The following is an 18261-nucleotide window of genomic DNA, read 5'->3' on the forward strand; positions in this document are numbered from 1 at the left end:
TTCAGCTATATAATATGTTCTACAACGTTGCTACGATTCAATTATATATATATATATATATTTTATGTTTTAAACAATAGGTAGTCTGTTAGCGCTGGTCAGTAGTCAAGGACTTTAAACTACAGTATATGTAGTTTAAAGTCCTTGAGCTTAATCCATGTTGAATACTACAGCGTTTTAAGTGCCGCTCCCGATTTCTGACGGTAAAAATAAATGTCTTATGTGGCTCCACAAATGCTCAATGATCATTCGGCCACTTATCTACGAAGACTAGGTGGAAGAAGTATGGAAAACGTGACAGAGAATTCGTGGGAAACCGGCCGCCTAGCATAATCTTTGCAGCCTTGTCATGAAAAGCAATGTATGAAGACGTAGGATTTCCTTCGCTGTGCCATCAATGTCTCTAGCACCATTTTAGGGCTGGTCAACTGTCATACGAATGCCTCCCCAGACCAAGTACACTGAAAATTGTAAGCCACTGCGAGCCTTTGGGAGGAACAGTAGCGATTTTAAGACCTTCTGGTGCATTACGTGGCGTGCAAAGAGACACAATTATTACAAATTCCTGTTTGGACTTTCATAAATATAGATGCTATTACTTTACAATAACTGAATAACTCGACACATGTAAATTTCGTTTTTATAGTTTTATTTATTAGAAAAACAGGATTATTTTAACTTTTTAAGTGAAATATTTCAAACCGATTAAATATTTTTACATAACACGTGACGTAAAAATATATTCTAACAATACGTAACGCGTTGTTAGAATGTATTGTTTCCTTTTTCTATTGTAGGTAGCTGAACTTTTCCAATTTTTCCAAAAAGTTCCGTGGGTTTTTTTCCTTCCTTTTTACAGATTTTCCGGAAGAATCGCAATTGAGTAAACCAGTAATGTAAGCAAACTATTATACTTGATTTATAAAAAATCAAAATGGAGGAAAGCGCGATACAACTGTCTGTCCGTCCGTACTTCGTGAATTAATTTCAAGAATGGAGCGATATTGATGAAAATCAAGATCATATATGAAAAGATTTTAGATGCCAGAAAGAGGCCCCATTAATTGTACACGAACTTCCGGCCTGTACCGGATGTCACGTTTTACGAATTGAAAATTTTTTATTTAAATTACAGTATAACATTAAAACTTATATTTCATATTTCTTAAAATTTCCTTCTGAATAGAATTTCTTTCATCACATTAAAATTATTCAGTGTGTATTGAATTTATTGTATCTGAAAAATTAATAATTAAATGTATTTTCACTTTTTCAGTCTCAAACTTGGGGTCGTTAGAACGTGAATTATAATCAAGAAGAAAGTCTTAACGTAAAACCATTCAGCATTTCATTTTCATTCTTCTCAGCAATTCAGGAGTACTACGTCACAGTTATAAACGTTGTATACTGTATACCCTTCTTCATGCTCGCTCAGAACAAGAAAGAAGCCATCGACGGGAGGCAGAGTGCTCTCTGATTCCCGCTTTTTTAAAGCCCACTAGGAGCGAAGAAAGAAGCCATCGACGGGAAGGCAGAGAGCTCTCTGATTCCCGCTTTTTTAAAGCCCACTAGGGGCNTTTTTTACTGGAGAATATAACAGAGAATAAACTGCCCAAATACCCTTAAACAAAGGAAAAGTATGCCTTTATGAAGGCATAGAGCCTTTACTACATGAAAATGAAAATTAATGAATACACTGTGTACAGTAATTTACCTGATAAGACAGACCTCAGAAAAATACTTTATGAGAGGTTTTATACTTTTATAAAGCTGTCTATAATGAAAATTAATTAACTAAGGATTTTTTTGCCCTGCCAGGGTGTGGCCGAGTTATCCGGAGTGCCGGGTTATCGAGAGCCGAGTTTTCGAGGTTCTACTGTACTCTGTTTATATAGGGCTCTATTATTTACATTTAAATAGACAATATATGTTGTTGTTATCGAAACCGTGTTGTTGTTTATGTATTGTTTATACTGGCACAATGAAGTGACCGTTTAATCAACACTTGGCAAGTTTTCAATCTTTATTTAGTTAATCGTCAGGGATAAAAATTATTTATATTATCTGAGGATAACGAGAGAACTCCTCGATTAAATATCCAACTAAAAACTCATAAACAAAACGAAAAAGTACGACCAATTGTCGATTTCAAATTTACTGTAATGTACAACTTAGAAAAATATTTAAAAGAAAAACTTAAAAGTTATGATAATTCAATTTATTCCATTAAAAATACAGAAGAATTTTTACATGATTTGAAGAAGGTCCAGATAAAAAATACGTTTAAATTGGCTAGTCTTGATGTAATAGAAATGTACTCATCAATAACATGGCAAATGATTAATAACCAATTAAGAAAAATGAATGTTGAACTTTATGTTATAGATCTACTAGAATTTGCTTACTATTTTGAAATAGACAATAAATATTACACACAGGAAGACGGCATTAGCATGGGGTCGGTTATAGGCTCGAAATTAGCTGAACTGATAATGATTGAAATAGACATAAAAATTAAAGATATTCTTCCTGGTATACATTACTATAGAAGATACGTAGACGATGTTCTAATAGTATACTGTGTATAATGAAGCTGAAGTAAAAATAAGTAAATTAATAAATAATATTTATACAGAAATTCAATTTACTATCGAAAAAGAAACAATAACTGATAATAGCATAAGGTACCTTGACGTAGTTATTACTAGGAAAGAAAACAAATTAATGTTTGAACCTTTTAAAAAACAATGTTCGATCAACAAAACATTGAATTATCATTCTAATATTCCTCTGCATATAAAAAAGAACATTTTTTATATGGAATATAAAAATATATTCAATAGAACTGGTGAACAGGGAAAGAATGGAAAATATATAAATGACTTACACAGAAAATTTAGTTTAAACGGATACCCTACCAGATTAATTAATGATTGGCAACAAAAAAATAGATAATAGTATTGCTTTCCCTGTTAAAAAAGATGAAGAAAAGCAAAAAATTAAATACTTAAGTTTTCCATACATAAAACATATGTATGAAAAAAATTAATAAGGAACTCCAAAAAAACAATATAAAGCTTGCACCAAACTATAAAAATGTAATATCCAGATTAAATGCTAAACAACGTCCAAAAAAGCAAATAGAAAATAAAAACGAAATAAAAAATGTTGTATATAAAATACCCTGCACTTGTAAGATCAATAGTTCTGATTTCTGCTCATTTAAATTATTAAACATTGCTCGTTTAAATGCTAAACAGTGCTAAACAGAGAGACAAAAAGGCCGCCGCTGCCTTTTTGTCTCGCTGAGCACTTTTAAGGCTAATATGTCCTTTAACTATTATGGTAATTCTATCTTTATTGCCTTATGTAGCATACAGAATACTTTAAAAAATTACTTTGGACAAAGAACGATTTGAAGCGAACGATTGACATATTTAGGGTGACCAGATATTGACATAGTCAAAGTAGGACATTTGAAGTTTTATAATGCTTCCCAGTAGAACATTTGATAACCCAGCTTAAAAACAATAAAAATCGGTAGTAAAAAAAGCACAAAACACTAAAAATTGATAAGTAAGTAATTTTAAATTGATATACTACTGTTGTTGTTTTAAATACTACTCTTTGTTGCAATTGTACCCATTATTTAATATAAAAATATGAAAAAAAAGTTTATTATTAATGACTACCTATTGGCCCAGAAGTAGTTATCTGTGAAAGTAGGACGTAGGACAAAAGGTTTAATTGTAGGACATGTCCTCCCACAGTACAATGGGTGGTCATCCTAGACCTATTGCACTGAAAAAGTTTCACTGTAGGATAGCCGCCATCTTGTAAACATGAATAACTTTTAGTAGAAAAAATAGTTTAAAATAAGAACAAAAAGGAAATTGAATTAATGAATAATTTTTATTGTAAGTTTATATTTGAAAGGAAATTTTTCACGCTTTCTATGACGTTTTGAAACAAAGTGAAAGCAGAGATAAAATAGAAATCATCAATGGTCTGCAGGAATCGCTATCTCAATGTTAAAAAAATTTTGACAAGAGACGTTTTAAAAATAAACTTGTCAAATATTGAAAATCGAGATTCAAAGCGGTTTCATATATAATACGTGTATAGAAAACATTAAAATCACTCTTAACGAGTTTTTTTTGTACGAAAAGGTATAACAAATAACTTTAATATTTTAATTAAATAGTCACGTTCTAGTTAAGATTCTGATTTATATTATTTAAAAATCAGCATCTTAACTAGAACACGAAGAAATAAATTAATTGAGTACGCATTTCATGACGTATCCAAAATTTTCAAAAATTCACGAATTCTTAATACAACTGATTAACTCCTTAAGCCTCGAGCAATTTTTGATATTAATGTAATTAAACATAAAAAATACTTAAAACTGAAAAAAAAACGAAAGAAATACGTTAATTTTGAAAGTTTCAAATTTTATTTTCCTTTGTCTCGCCTTTCTGTGAAATTTGACACTGACGACTCATTGTTTACACAGCTGGATGACCTTGAGAACAGCTGGTGTCGTATTTCCCGGGACATTCTCATAGACGTCTCGGGAGTTGAAAGGTTTAAAGCAATGCCGTAACTAGGCAGGTGCAACAGGTGCACCCGCACAGGGCCCACTTGGAAGAGGGGCTCAAAATGCATGTATTTGTTTTATTACTTTCCCAAACCTAATTAATTAAGGGGCCTAAATGCAAATTCCTGCACAGGGCACAGGAATGGCTAGTTACGGCACTGGTAATTGGTTAGCTTCTAACTCTTTATCCTTGGTTGAGAATACAACTTTAAATGAACAAAAATTATTGTGACATCGTCACAATGCTGGGCTGCAACTTTTAATCATATTTTTAATTTAATTCAAAATATGTGCCCCCGATCTGAAATTAGTAGGGTCTTACCCCTATACATCATACTTTTCCCGATAACAACAGAGTCATTCCGGTCATCTATCTAACTCCGTTCTGGGAAAAATTCTTTGAATTGACTTTTGGTCCAAACCGGAAGTTCGTATACAGTTAATCGGGGCCTCCTGTCTCTAAGCTTTCCATACCTGGTCTCGACATTCATCTATTTAACACCGTTCTCGAGATTAAAGAAGGACAGGTAGGCAGACAACAATGGGAATTTATAGGTCTAATTTTTTTTCAAATTGCAGCCCAATAACTTAATCACACAGAGACAATAGTTTGCTACAACTGATTACATTTTTACAGATTATTTAAAATAAAGCTAATTAATATTTTGATACAACTACGCGTAATCGTGTTCAATTGAACTTGTGATGCTTCCGCGAATTATTTTCCTCCAGGTTTTTCTTCTAATAGTTTAAAAATTTCATTCCTAAATTCGGAGTAAAATCTATAACTAAAGATGAAATAACGGAAAATGTACACGTATGTCGGAACAACTAAACATTCAACTTAGAGAACTTACATGAACGTCATTTCACGTGACCAAATCGTCATCACTCCGCCATATTTGTTCCGTGTTGTTCGTGAGTATATAGTTGTGTTTGCATCTGAACGTCTATCGAGTTTAGACGATAGCAAAACATTCTGTTATGTATAACAGAGGNCTAAACTTTAGAACAATGAATGAAATTTGATATCAAACTCCCATTAAAAAACTATTAAAAAGCAATTAAGCGTGAAGCGTGCGTCATTAAAGTTAAATTAAAATCGCGATAAATTTTTTTCGCGCGGGAAAAAAATTTTGAGAAAATTTGGAGACTTAAAAAACATTCCAAAAATTCAAAAAAAAAAATTTTCAAAAATGGCCTTAAGGACCGCATTTTATGTAACGCTATGTAACTTGCCCGAGATATCTCGGAATACTATTAATTTGTGATACATAATATATTATTTTTTCTGCCATAATAACTAACTTTTTTTATACCCCTAAACAACCTATCGCGTACCCTGGGTTGGGAATTGCTGCTCTAGAGGGTACACAGAAAACTATGTAAGCATGCCTCTTGGTACAAGTTTCAACAAGTCTTTGCCAGTTGACTTGTGAAATTCCATTAGTGTGCCAGCAGCAGGTGCTAAATAATTCACATTTTCTGCAAACTTGTTTCCGATTATGCCGGAAAGCATGGAGTTTTCAATTCAGGAGCAACGTGCTGTCATCAAATTTTTGTTCACTCATGGTGAAAAAGCAACTGATATTCACAAGCAGTTAATGGATTCTGTAGGAAGTTTGCTCTTTCTGACTGCACAGTTTGCAAGTGGGTTTGAGAATTTGCAAGTGGAAGAAACATCAAAGATGACACACACTCTGGTCACCTTGCCACTGCAACTTCTGAAACTGACATGATTACTAGTTAGTATGCAAAAGACATGCTGGACAAACATTTGCTATCTGATATTAGTGAATGGCATATTAATTTTGCCAGCACAATCTATGTGTTGCACTGTGACAATGCTCTGCTGCACAGAGCTCAAGTTGTCCAATCTTTTCTGATAGAAAAGATTATCAAAGTCTTGCTGCATCCTCCATATTCACCAGATTTGGCTCTGAATGACTTCTGGCTGTTTGCAAACTTGAAGGATTCACTCCATGATTTGTATTATTCATCAAGATCTGTTCTTGGGAGTGCAGTTTACCAATAGTTCTGAAGGACTCCAAAAAACAAATTCACATAGTGCTTTGACAAATGGTTAAAGAGATGCCAAGTGTATCTTGACAGAAATTGAGATTATGTTGAAAAATGACATAAAAAATTTTCTTCTGAACTGACTGATTTTGAAATTATAGCTAAACAGTATGTAATTCTGGTATACACCTTGTATCTTGATTTTAAATATGTCAATCTTTCAATGTGATCTTTTAAATATGTCACAGAAATCTTTAATCTAAATTTTCATAAATAAAATTACATTTTTATTTTTAGAGTTTTAAAAGTCTTTAAATTGTGACAAAATTTAAAATAAATTGAACATGTAATAATTTTACCAATTATTATAAAATAAAATTAAGATTGTAAAAGATATTAACATTCAAAACATTGTTACTAATTCTTCAAATTTTTCTGCTTCACTTTTTATAAATTCTTCTTTATCTCTATTTGCAACCTAAAACAATAAATACATTTTTATTAAAATATTGATAGTTAATATTAAGTTTTTAATATATAAAACTTTTTTTACTAATATAAAACATTTTATTTTCAGTTTAAAATAAATTTGATAAGTTATAAAATACAAACAGAAAATGTAACTTATTATCATTTTTAATTATTATATAGGTTGGAACTTTTTACTGAGAAGTTGACTAATAATGCTATATCACAGAAAAAGTTATACCACATCTGTCTCACATTTTCTGTGGTCCAGCACTTGACAAAATTTCTGTTAGCATTTTATAATAGTCCATCTCCTCACCAGTTGCGAGCAAAAGCAGTTAAGATGTCAACCTACTGCTCTGGAAGACTTGAGATCAAATCTTGACAGATCAAAAAATCCCAGAAATTTTTCAGATTGTAATCTGTCCTTGATGTCAAGCCCCATCCTTCATTATCTGGCCATACTATTGTTGCTTTTACAAGACCCACTTGAAAAATGGCCCTCTTAGTGCCCATAAGGCACAAAGAGTAAAACATAAAGTCCACCTCCCACTTGTTTACTCTATCCCTTCTTTCCTATCTGGAACTATCTGGCATTCCTTATTGTTGCTTACTTCATTAAATTAATTACAGTGGCTAGTTTAAGTTTATAATGAATTTCTACACTTCAAATAAATAGTTTCACCAAAACCTAATTTTGCAGAGCTTAAAATTCTTTTATTTTTACAAACGTTTTGGGAGTGGTGTCCGTTTCTCCTCATGGTACCCCTGCACTAGCAGGGTGAGCTGAATGCAAACTGCCTCCCAGATGACAAGCCCTATGACAGACCAGCCGGACGGTGTATTAAATAACCCATTGTTAACCCCCCATGGAACAGAATCTGAATCAACAGGATATAGGAAATGCTAGTCAACATGGCTGGGTATGGCCCATCCCAGCCGAAAAATTTGCAAGTGCTCCAGACACAGAGACAGCATCTGGATGCAAGCAAGAAAGTCCAGAAAATCCAAAAACAACAATGTAAAATACAAAGTGGAAAAAATATCAAACAGATGTGAGTGGTGACACTCAATGTTGGTACAATGAGTGCAAGATGTGAGTTTGTTGTGGCAGCCCTGTGGAGGCAATGCATTGAAATCTGAGCACAACAGGAGACCAGATGGAGCAAGGAGAAGGCCTACAACATGGAGCAAGAGTAGAGGGAACATGGCTACAAGTTGATCAATGGAGTAGATCAACTTGTTTTTGCATCAACTACAGCATTGCGAATTCATTCTGAGATGATGATGCCAATGCCGCTGTAGGTACAAGGGCTGCCACCCTTGTACCTACAGTGGCATTGGCATCACCATCTCAGAATGAATTCGCAATGCTGTCCAGTAGGTTCACCAATACAATGACAGTCTTATGAAGATTGTTGTCGTGATACCACACTGGACTCCCAAGTCTTTACCTCCTATGCCCCACAGACTGGGCAACCGGAGATGAAGAAGGATGAGTTCTGGCAGTTGCTCAACAATCAGGTGCAAGACATGCCGCAGATTATGTCATTGTTGGTGGTGACTTCCACAGCCACGTTGGTGAGACTTGAGGGAAGACAATGTCACGGTGGCAAAGGCTTCTGTTGACACTGATAATAGTGAATGCATACTTGACTTTGCTGACTCCCATAATCTTGTTCTCACCAACACCTGGTTCAAGAAACAATTGTTGCAATGGCTCAATTTCTACAGTGAAGACACAATGTTGCAGATCAACTATGTCTTAGTTCAACAACGCAACCTCAACACTGTCATCAACATGAAGGCTGCACCATACAAGACAGTGTTAATGCAACATTGCCTGTCATTGCAATGCTTCGCATCAATCCTCCACTACAGAAATTTAAACTTGAACTGCAGTTCATCGATACGCACAGCTTACCTATCATCTTTCAATACACTCATCCAATCATCCTGTACCTCCATTTGAAGTGGTTTTGTCCAACCATATTTAAAGAGACTTTTATCAAATTTTAAAAAGCAACTTGGATGGTGCAGAAGTTTTTATCATAAAATTAATTGTTATTTTTACATATTTCCAGGTAACTATTTTATATATTATTTTACATTTTACTTATTTTATTTTACTACTGTTTTTTTTTGTATGTTGTATTTTTTAATTTTTTGTCTTTTAAATAATTTTCTTTCTCACACCATCCAAGCTTTAAGCTACTACAGAATCCTATTTCATTCATTAAATGTTTTAAATATATATCTATTTGTTTATATTCTTATTATTGTAATATTAATTTCTTGTATTTGTATTATTGTAAAATTCTATCTTAATTGCATCTAAATGACTCCTTCCATTAATTGCCTTAAAATTTTTCTACAAAATATAATATCCATTAAAAACAAATGTCTATACTTACCTACAATACTAAATGAATTTTATAATTTGTACATCTTTACCAAAAGTTGGTTAAGTTCCATTCTTTTTTTCTATTGTATATTTCCATGCTGTTGGAAGTGCATTAGCATCCCTAGCATTTAGGCAATGGTTTTCCATTTTACTTTTATACATTTCTACCTTTTCCATCTCCAATGTCATACAAACAAAAGAAAGGTATCCCAATGGGAAGTCCTATGTCAGGACTCCTGTGCAAACTAGTGCTATGTAAGCTGGAAAAGACATCCTCAAAGATTTTGTTGAGGACATTATAATCTACAAACAATATGTCAATGATGTATTTATAATTTGGAAAAATAACTGACGAATTCAAGAATTTTTACTTGCAATCAATAATAATGGTCATGGTTTAAAACTAAAACTAGATCAAAAAAGCTATACTCATCTCCATTTTTTGGACATTGATATAAGATTTAAATATACACATGGATGTGTATTTAAAACCCATGCATGCTCCTCTCTACATATCATCTTGATCCAACGACCTGTATAAATATAAATTATCAGCATTTAAAGCACTCATCAGCAGAGCATTTTTATATTGTACCAACTTGCAGAACCATCTCAAGGAGATTAATAGAATTAAAAGTGTTGCAACAACTTTGGATTACAAAACTGCCACAATTGAAGGGCTGATCAAAGGTTACAGAGAAAATAAAAGCAAAAAAGATACTAACTCAGAAGAAATTAACAACTTCACATACAATAGATAGGCATTTAGGAAGTGTGGTGAATGAGTTAGTTAATTATAAAAACTCGAGAATGGTCTATAAAAGATAGCACCCAATATCTATAGCTTACTATGGAATGATAAAGACAGCGTAAAAAAGAAGAGAAAGCTGGGGTATACGAGAGGAAGCAAAAAAAAAAAACCGAACTGAGAGCGTGCTGCTATTCGTAGACATAGTAGAGAGTCCTCCCATTACATGGGGTTAGTAGAGACCTTCACGAAACAGCTGTCCAAATGGCGTCAGTTTGTAGGTTTATGTTTGAGCATAGTGTTGTTTCTCTTACTGTTATTTTGTTCCACCTGCGAAGTTCTGGACGTCCTTCAACATCTCGAAACAATGAAAACGTTGAAAAAATCTGCCAAGAAAGTGTTAAGACATCTGCGAGAGGATATGCGAAGGAAACGCCCAGAACTTTGGTGATCAGGTGACTGGTTTCTTCATCACGACAATGCCCCTGTGCACACAGCCTTACGAGTGACCCACTATTTGGCCTCTTGGGGATGGCCCGTCATTCCCCACCCTCCGTATTCACCAGACCTAGCCCCGTGCAACTTTTTTCTGTTTCTGAGAATGAAGAAAAATCTAAAAGAAAAGTGTTTTGATGATGTGCAGGCAGTAAAAACAGCTTCACTAAGGACACTGGATGATATCATGGTTGAAGAGTTCCAGAGATGCTTCAAACAGTGGGGAAAAAGACTTTCAGAAGTGCATTGCATCTAATGGAGAGCACTTTGAAGGTGACTGAAGAAATTTTGTAAAAAAGTTAATAAATAAAGATTTTATACAAAAAATCCAGTTATTTTTGGGTCCCCCATGTATAAAATACCATTTGAAAATCAACAGTTAGGAATCAAAAAAAATTATGTGCATGTGATTAGAAGAAACCTGGCAGCACGTCTGTGAGAACATAGATATAACATTGACAAAGGACACAACAACACAATATTAGCGATTATGACACAGACTGAAGGAGTGGTTGTAAAATGGAAAGAGGAAAGTCATTAAAAAAGTGACTCTTCATCCATGGCACTGGAGATGGAAAAGGTGGAAATTTATAAAAGTAAAATGAAGAATTGTTGCCTAAATGCTAGGGATGCTAATGTGCTTCCAACAACATGAAAATATATAATATAAAAAAATATAAGATTTAAAAATCCTTAAATCATGTTTCTTTCTAGTTTGCTTTGTTTACTATGTTTTATTTGTTTATTTTATTTATTTAATATATACATTTCTTTCAATTTATTTTAAAATTAAAGTATTTTTTGAATTTTAAAAGTGTAAAATATTTGAAAATGATACGTTCCATTTTGAAACATTTATAATATTAAACCTGATGATGGCCTATATTAAATAAGTTGAAAACATTTGTAAAAATAAAAGAATTTTAAGCTCAGTAAAATTAGCTGTTGGTGAAACTGAAATGAATTATTTGCTGAGAAAGCAGTGGATAGATAATGAATAGTTTCTTTCATTTATGAATTGTTACAAAATAGTAATCAAAAATATTTGTTGGAAATGCAGGATTATTAAAAATTTGAAATAATAGACTAGTTAATTAATCCAAATATTTTTTACAGCACAAATTATTATAATAAATATATTGACCAATTATTTTTAGTTACTACTGCTAAGGATAGCAAAATGAATTTAAAACATGGGCTACAAATTAGATATATCTGATATAAAATACCAAATTTGTAACCTATGTTTTATGATCTTTCTGCTCAAAGTCATTTTTTTACAGAAAGATTTGGAAAATTTGATTTACTGTATATATGTTCAAAAGAACAGAAGAAACTAATCTTTTGCCAAGAGTTTGCTATTCATACAGAAGTTTTTTCTGACACTAAATTAATGGTTTTGTGTAATTATTCCTCCCTGAGAGAAGTCTATAATGATTTTAAAAACATTACAGTTTTGTTAATAACTAAATTATATCATTTTTTGTTAATTCATTAAAGAATTAACAGAAGTGCAATAATAAAAAAAAACATTAACAAATAACTCAATTTTTGTTAGATCAATTTATGAAATATTGTAAGGATACTATGCAAACCTACTGCAACAAGAAAAATCCCCTAATGCACTAATAAAAATTGATTTGAATTAATTTTAAATTATATTAAATAATTATTGTAAATATTTGTTAAAGTTGTTACAATTTTCAGTTTGTTCACAATTTTATCATCAAATTTTGTTAGCTATGGAATTATATTATATTTTTTATTATGTTCTATTTAAATATTTAAATTTTATAATTTATTTTAATATTGTCTAAAATATAATCAAATAAAAAATTTTAAAACTATTACTTACATTCAAATTTTTTCTTAAGTTGGGAGATAATTTAAAACTTAAAACATTACCCCTATTAAATAAAATATTTTTTCATTATTAAAATTTTTATATTTATTCTTATATATATNACATAGTGCAAGAAAAGAAATTGGAACTTTAAACATATATAAAGATTACAAATGAAAGCATAATCATTTGTGGAAATTGAAAAATTAACAATGTTCTGATGGAGGAAGTTAAGGGATGAAGTGAATAATGTGTTGACTCTCTTGTTCAGCTATATTTATTTGAATATGGTAGGATAGACTATTATATAGCTCTGCAAAGCTTCCTGAGAGATACTGTGATATGCATCATGGATTTGTTGCTTCAACTGATAGTATGCTTGAAAGAATTGTAAAAAAAAAAAAAATATATATAACAAATAAACATTTGTATTATATTTTTCTAACATATGTATCAAAAAGATCATGTTTATGTTATTTCTGTTTGTTACTTTCTCCTCACTGTTTAATCTACCATTTTTACAGGGCTGTGGAGTCACAGTTGGAATTGTGGAGTTTTGGTGTTTTAGCCAGAATCGGAGTTGTCAAAAAATCCGCCGACTCTGATTCCTTTTTATACTCTATTTGTTGGGTTATCTAATTCTGTCTCCTTTTTACTTACCAACTTATTATGTATTTAAAACAGAAAAGTATTGGAATCGTGTCAAATTTGACCCTCCAAGTTTTTTTTGCAAATCTACACGTTTGGAGATCTCCCGAACCCCCAAAAAAAGTCAATAAAGGAAAAAAATTCATGAGCGTGTGTGTGTTGGCATCTAATTTGTTTAATTTCTTTATTTTCTGTTCTGAGATATTAAACAATATCTCAGAATGGATAAAGTTTAAGAAATGAAATGTGTGCGGCACTGTAGCTTGCGTATAAAGGGGCATTAATACTATTAAATTTTGGTTCTTAATTAAAGGTCGACAGGGTGAAGACATAAAAGTGGTCATATGTCATATCTCTTAATGAATATTTTACTTGTTATTAGCGTTAAAAATTTAAAAAAAATAAAATAAAACTCGTCTCTACCATCAAAGAAAGCTTTTTTGCCATTTTATAATAGTACAGTAAAACCTGTTAAGATATTCTTGCCTAAGATGTTAGAATGTATATGGGGATATGATTTAGTTCAACCACTTTGATGTTTAATAATCTACGCCTGTGTTAAACCATCTGACTCCAATTCTGACCACTCTGACCACAGAAATTATTAGGCTTCAAACAAGGCAAACAAAATCATGCCCCCCCCACACAGTCTAACATCCACACATATAGAAAAAAACCTTGAATCTTTTGCATATCTTGAAATTTCAAGGTGTCCCGAGTCCAAAAATATAAAAATTTGGGAGGGGTCATTTTTTGACCAAGCGCTCCACGTTTCCTCTGTTATATATAACAGCCAGAAAAGTAAAAATTATTGAATACATATTTATATGTTACTTAGAGAAGTCTTTTAGCTTTGGAATAAAAAGTTTATATGCTGTATCTTTATTAGAACTCTATTTATTGAATCTTTTATTCTGAGGTCATGTGATGACATCAGAATTTCCGGGTCTCTTTTGGTAACAAGTCTGCCTCGAGTCAGAGTCAGATGGTAAGGAAAAGACAGAGTTGATAGATTTTTACGCAACTCCACAGCCCAGCATTTTTACACTAGGACATATACATTTTACAACATAGCAAACTTACATAGCATTCTCATGACCTTTTTGTATATAAACATCTCAATAACCAAATGTATTATTAATCATCCAATTATCAGCCAAATTAATTGGGCAATATTATGTTAAAATTAATAATTAGAAATTACATGATTAGAAATTGAAGCGTAATGTTGCCTAGTTAATTTGGCTAATGGTTGGATGATATCTTTTTGTGTTGTAAATTTTTCCTACATTATATTTTGAAATCATTTTTATAAAAAATAAAAAAATTCAAGAAAATGTTTAATGCAAAAGTTTTTAATTAAATATTTCACTTCAATGTAAAAATAATTCTATACCTGAATCCAGTTTAAGTTCATTTTCATCACAAATACAATTTCATGTTAAGAATAAAGAAATCACATGCATTTATAAAAATGATACTATTGATGTTGCTGAAATTATGATAAATACTTTGTAATAAAATAATAAGGGTTATTATTTGAGAACAATTCTAGCTTCTTCAAACTTAAAATATTAAAATTTGATTGTTTCAAAAAAAATTTTAAAAATCTATGTTTGATTATTCTAAACCTTTATTATTTTTAAATCTGAAGTAATTTTAACTGTTATCAAGAAAAAATATTTATAACCTTATTAAAATATTTATTAAAATTTTGAGAAAGAATACAAAATAATTTTGATAAGTAATGTTTATTTAAGTGGTACTGAGGTAGCTCAGATAATATTGCATAATGCAAGATCCATAATGCAAGATGTTATGAATTTGTTTTATTCATAGAACCAGTTATGTGAACAATGAACAAAACATTACAAAACTTAATTAATGAAAAGTCAGCACTATAAAAAGTCATAAGACTGATCTATATATATAACCCATTGAACGCGTGTCCGTCCGTCCGCATAATGGTATGCCAAAAACGGGCACTAGAGGCGCTCCTATCATGTGTCATATTTCAAGCATTTAAATTAACAATTTAATTATTATTTAAATTAACAATATAAATTATTATTATTCATTTGGCCAATAAATTCTGCACATTGTTTTATTCAGCGCACGTGTTCAATTATTAAGCCTCTGTCAGAGCACTTAAGGTGCGCTTTCAGTGCACTAGCAGCACCTCTTGACCACGCTAAAAATAGTGCTTACAAGATGGACGCCTCCATGAAAAAGTATCTTTTTCATCTACCAACTAATAATCAGTGTTTTGCTGTTTTAAATGAGCAGATTTTTAATTGTGACATACGAAAATGGCTTTTAAAGATTTCATTCGAATATTGTGGTACGATATCGTAAACGATTTTTTCACACTTTCTTCGTTGTTGGGAATCAGTCATCACCAATGCCATAAATAAATCATCATTTCCTCGTTTTCTTATTAACAACATCAAACTTAATGGCTTTTCTTCTAATAATATTGAACAAACGCGTGTAAATATAGCAGAAAGAAAATTATTGTTTATATCAGCCATTTTGAGATAGCTCTCTCTCCAGCAAAAGTGTTTTCAACCGTCAGCAGCAAAAACGTCATTTTTGACAGCAACTGCTCAGCGCACTGCTGAATAAAAGAATGTGCGGATTATTATTTGATAAGTATAACAATATAAATAATTCAGTATATCTGTAATAGAAATTTATTATTGTCATGGAATGCCTGTAATGTGCACTAGGAGGCAAATAACAAAAAAATGGATAGGTTTGAACGACTACGATAAGACGATAAGGTTTGAAATAGTTTTGAAAATTATATAGGTAATATTTTAATAATAGAAACCATATATTAAGTGCATCAAATGTGCCTCATATGAATTTGTAATGCTGCTAGAATGCCCACTAGGGGGCATCCTGGGCTACTAGTGGTTCCCTAAAAGATTGTCACCAGTGTCACCAACCTATTTTTATTTAATTGAAAAACTTCTGTTACAAAATCATTATGACATAATATGATCACAATATATTAAACATATAAACATTGTGTTTATAAATAACTTCACTCATTGTATTTCAGCACTTTTCACATAATGGATATTTTATGGCATTACTTTGCATAGATATGGATTATTAAATTTATTATTCTGATGAGTTTCTGGTATGATCAAAAGAATAATGACCGTAATGTTTGATTTATCACCATATTCTATTCTAATAGTTACAAAAAGAGTGCCTTTATTTCACTCTTCCTTGTGGCTACATGATATGCAAAGTAAGAAATTTTTATCTCTCATTTAACATGATTCATATAATATAAATTTACTCTTATCATTCATAACTTTATCTGGAAGGTATTATTTTCTCCGAAAGCTATTTTATCAATTGTGATGATTGTAAACAATTTCTTGAATTAGAAATTTTTTGAGAAATATTAAAACACAAATAAGCAAATAATACTAAAAGAAAATATTTTTTAAAGACTTAAATATAATATAAAGAAGTACCTGTTATCTCCAACAATTATTATTGGATGCATACTATTAAATGCAATGTGATTTGCATTTGTTTTCTTTCCAGATGTCACAACTTGTTGACAAATATAGCTTTCTTTATTTACAGTAAGATCATACACATAAACCTAAAATATATTTAAAAATTTAAGATGTTAGTGTTATTATTATATTGAAAAAATAATGCAACAAGAAAAAAATAAACTGAGAAACAAAATGATGGAAAAACTTCTGATAAAAGAGGACATAAAGAGAAAAAAGTTCATAAAATACAGCCTTATCCCATTATGTAACTATTATGTTCCATAACCTCAACCAATTTCCCTAAATAATACTAAAATACTAAAAAAAAACCTATTTTACTTATAAATTCATGTTTTTAGCATGATATTAAACATTACAAATGTCAATTTGCAAGATAAAAAAATAAAATTTTTATTTACAGTTATATTTAGTTACTTATATTATTTTTTCCCTTTAGTCTCAATTACTTTGAATTTTGGTATTGAGTTATGTTAAACATAAACTGCAAACTCAATGTCTTCCAACTAAAACATGAAAATCCAAAAGCTGTTTTTTTTAATATAAGCTGATCCCCTAATCCCCTAATAATATATTTTATTAGGGGGTCAGCTACCATTGTCTTTGTGACATCATTGTATTTTTTGTCAATAAATAAAAAAAAAAAACAATATTTGTATTTGTGAATATTTGTAAAAAGTTAAACAAGCCAAAAGAGCAACTTTTGGCTTGTTTAAAATGGCAAAAAAGAACAAATGCCAACAAGGAAGTTAACAAGATGTTATCAACTTCTAACTTCCCTTCAACTATGATACATCTTCCTTTGATTACAACTCATTCAAGGAATTGTCATTTAAATTGTTGGATTGGACAATGGATAGGATAACCAAATTTGATTTTCTTGGATAAAAAAGATACAGTACATGTAATCTAATTTTTACCTCTATAACTTAACACTAGGGTCAGATACATCATTGTTCTTCATTGGAATACTTGATAATAGCATCAATTCCACATGTTAACAATGAATATAATCCTTTTTTTAAGGTGCCACTGCAAAACACCCTGACACAAATGTCACTAACTTAAAAGTAGGCACTGAATAACCAACTTTACTTTTAATTAAAATCTAGCAACATATAGAATTAGTCACTATTCATATGTAATTAATACGTATGTGAATTTGCATAAATAATACCTTTACAAAAATTCCACTATTTAGACTAGCATCATTGCTATGCTATAAAACTTGTCATTTTTGGTAACTTGTCACCTTAGTTCATATTAAATTAAGTTTGCAAGACTCTACTATAATTATACATATAGTAAGTTCCTAATATATTTATAAAATATTTGACTTGTGTAGATTCATAGACACACTGTTGCAATACTTAGATTTATAACAATGCCATCTGTTAACCATCACTTTGAACACACATAATAAATGACAAAAGATAATTAAAGCTATATAATTTTTATTTATGAAAAAATTTTATTTTGAAATTAATAAAACAG

General features: G+C 31.0%; 1 protein-coding gene across 1 annotated transcript in view; it reads right to left on the reverse strand.

Annotated features, from left to right (window-relative positions):
* Nucleotides 1-6906: 6906 nt before the first annotated feature.
* Nucleotides 6907-18261, reverse strand: part of LOC111639115 (dynein intermediate chain 1, axonemal-like) — a gene marked incomplete at its 5' end in the record, with an annotated part of 37581 nt that continues 26226 nt past the window's right edge. The window contains 3 exons of the mRNA XM_023384896.1: nt 6907-7097; nt 12590-12641; nt 16720-16853. Coding sequence (XP_023240664.1) covers nt 7023-7097; nt 12590-12641; nt 16720-16853 — 261 coding nt within the window. The remainder of the gene's footprint in view (nt 7098-12589; nt 12642-16719; nt 16854-18261) is intronic.

The sequence above is a fragment of the Centruroides sculpturatus genome, unplaced genomic scaffold (genome assembly GCF_000671375.1).
Source record: "Centruroides sculpturatus isolate CEXI.00-Female unplaced genomic scaffold, Cexi_2.0 scaffold1129, whole genome shotgun sequence".
NCBI lineage: Eukaryota > Metazoa > Arthropoda > Arachnida > Scorpiones > Buthidae > Centruroides > Centruroides sculpturatus.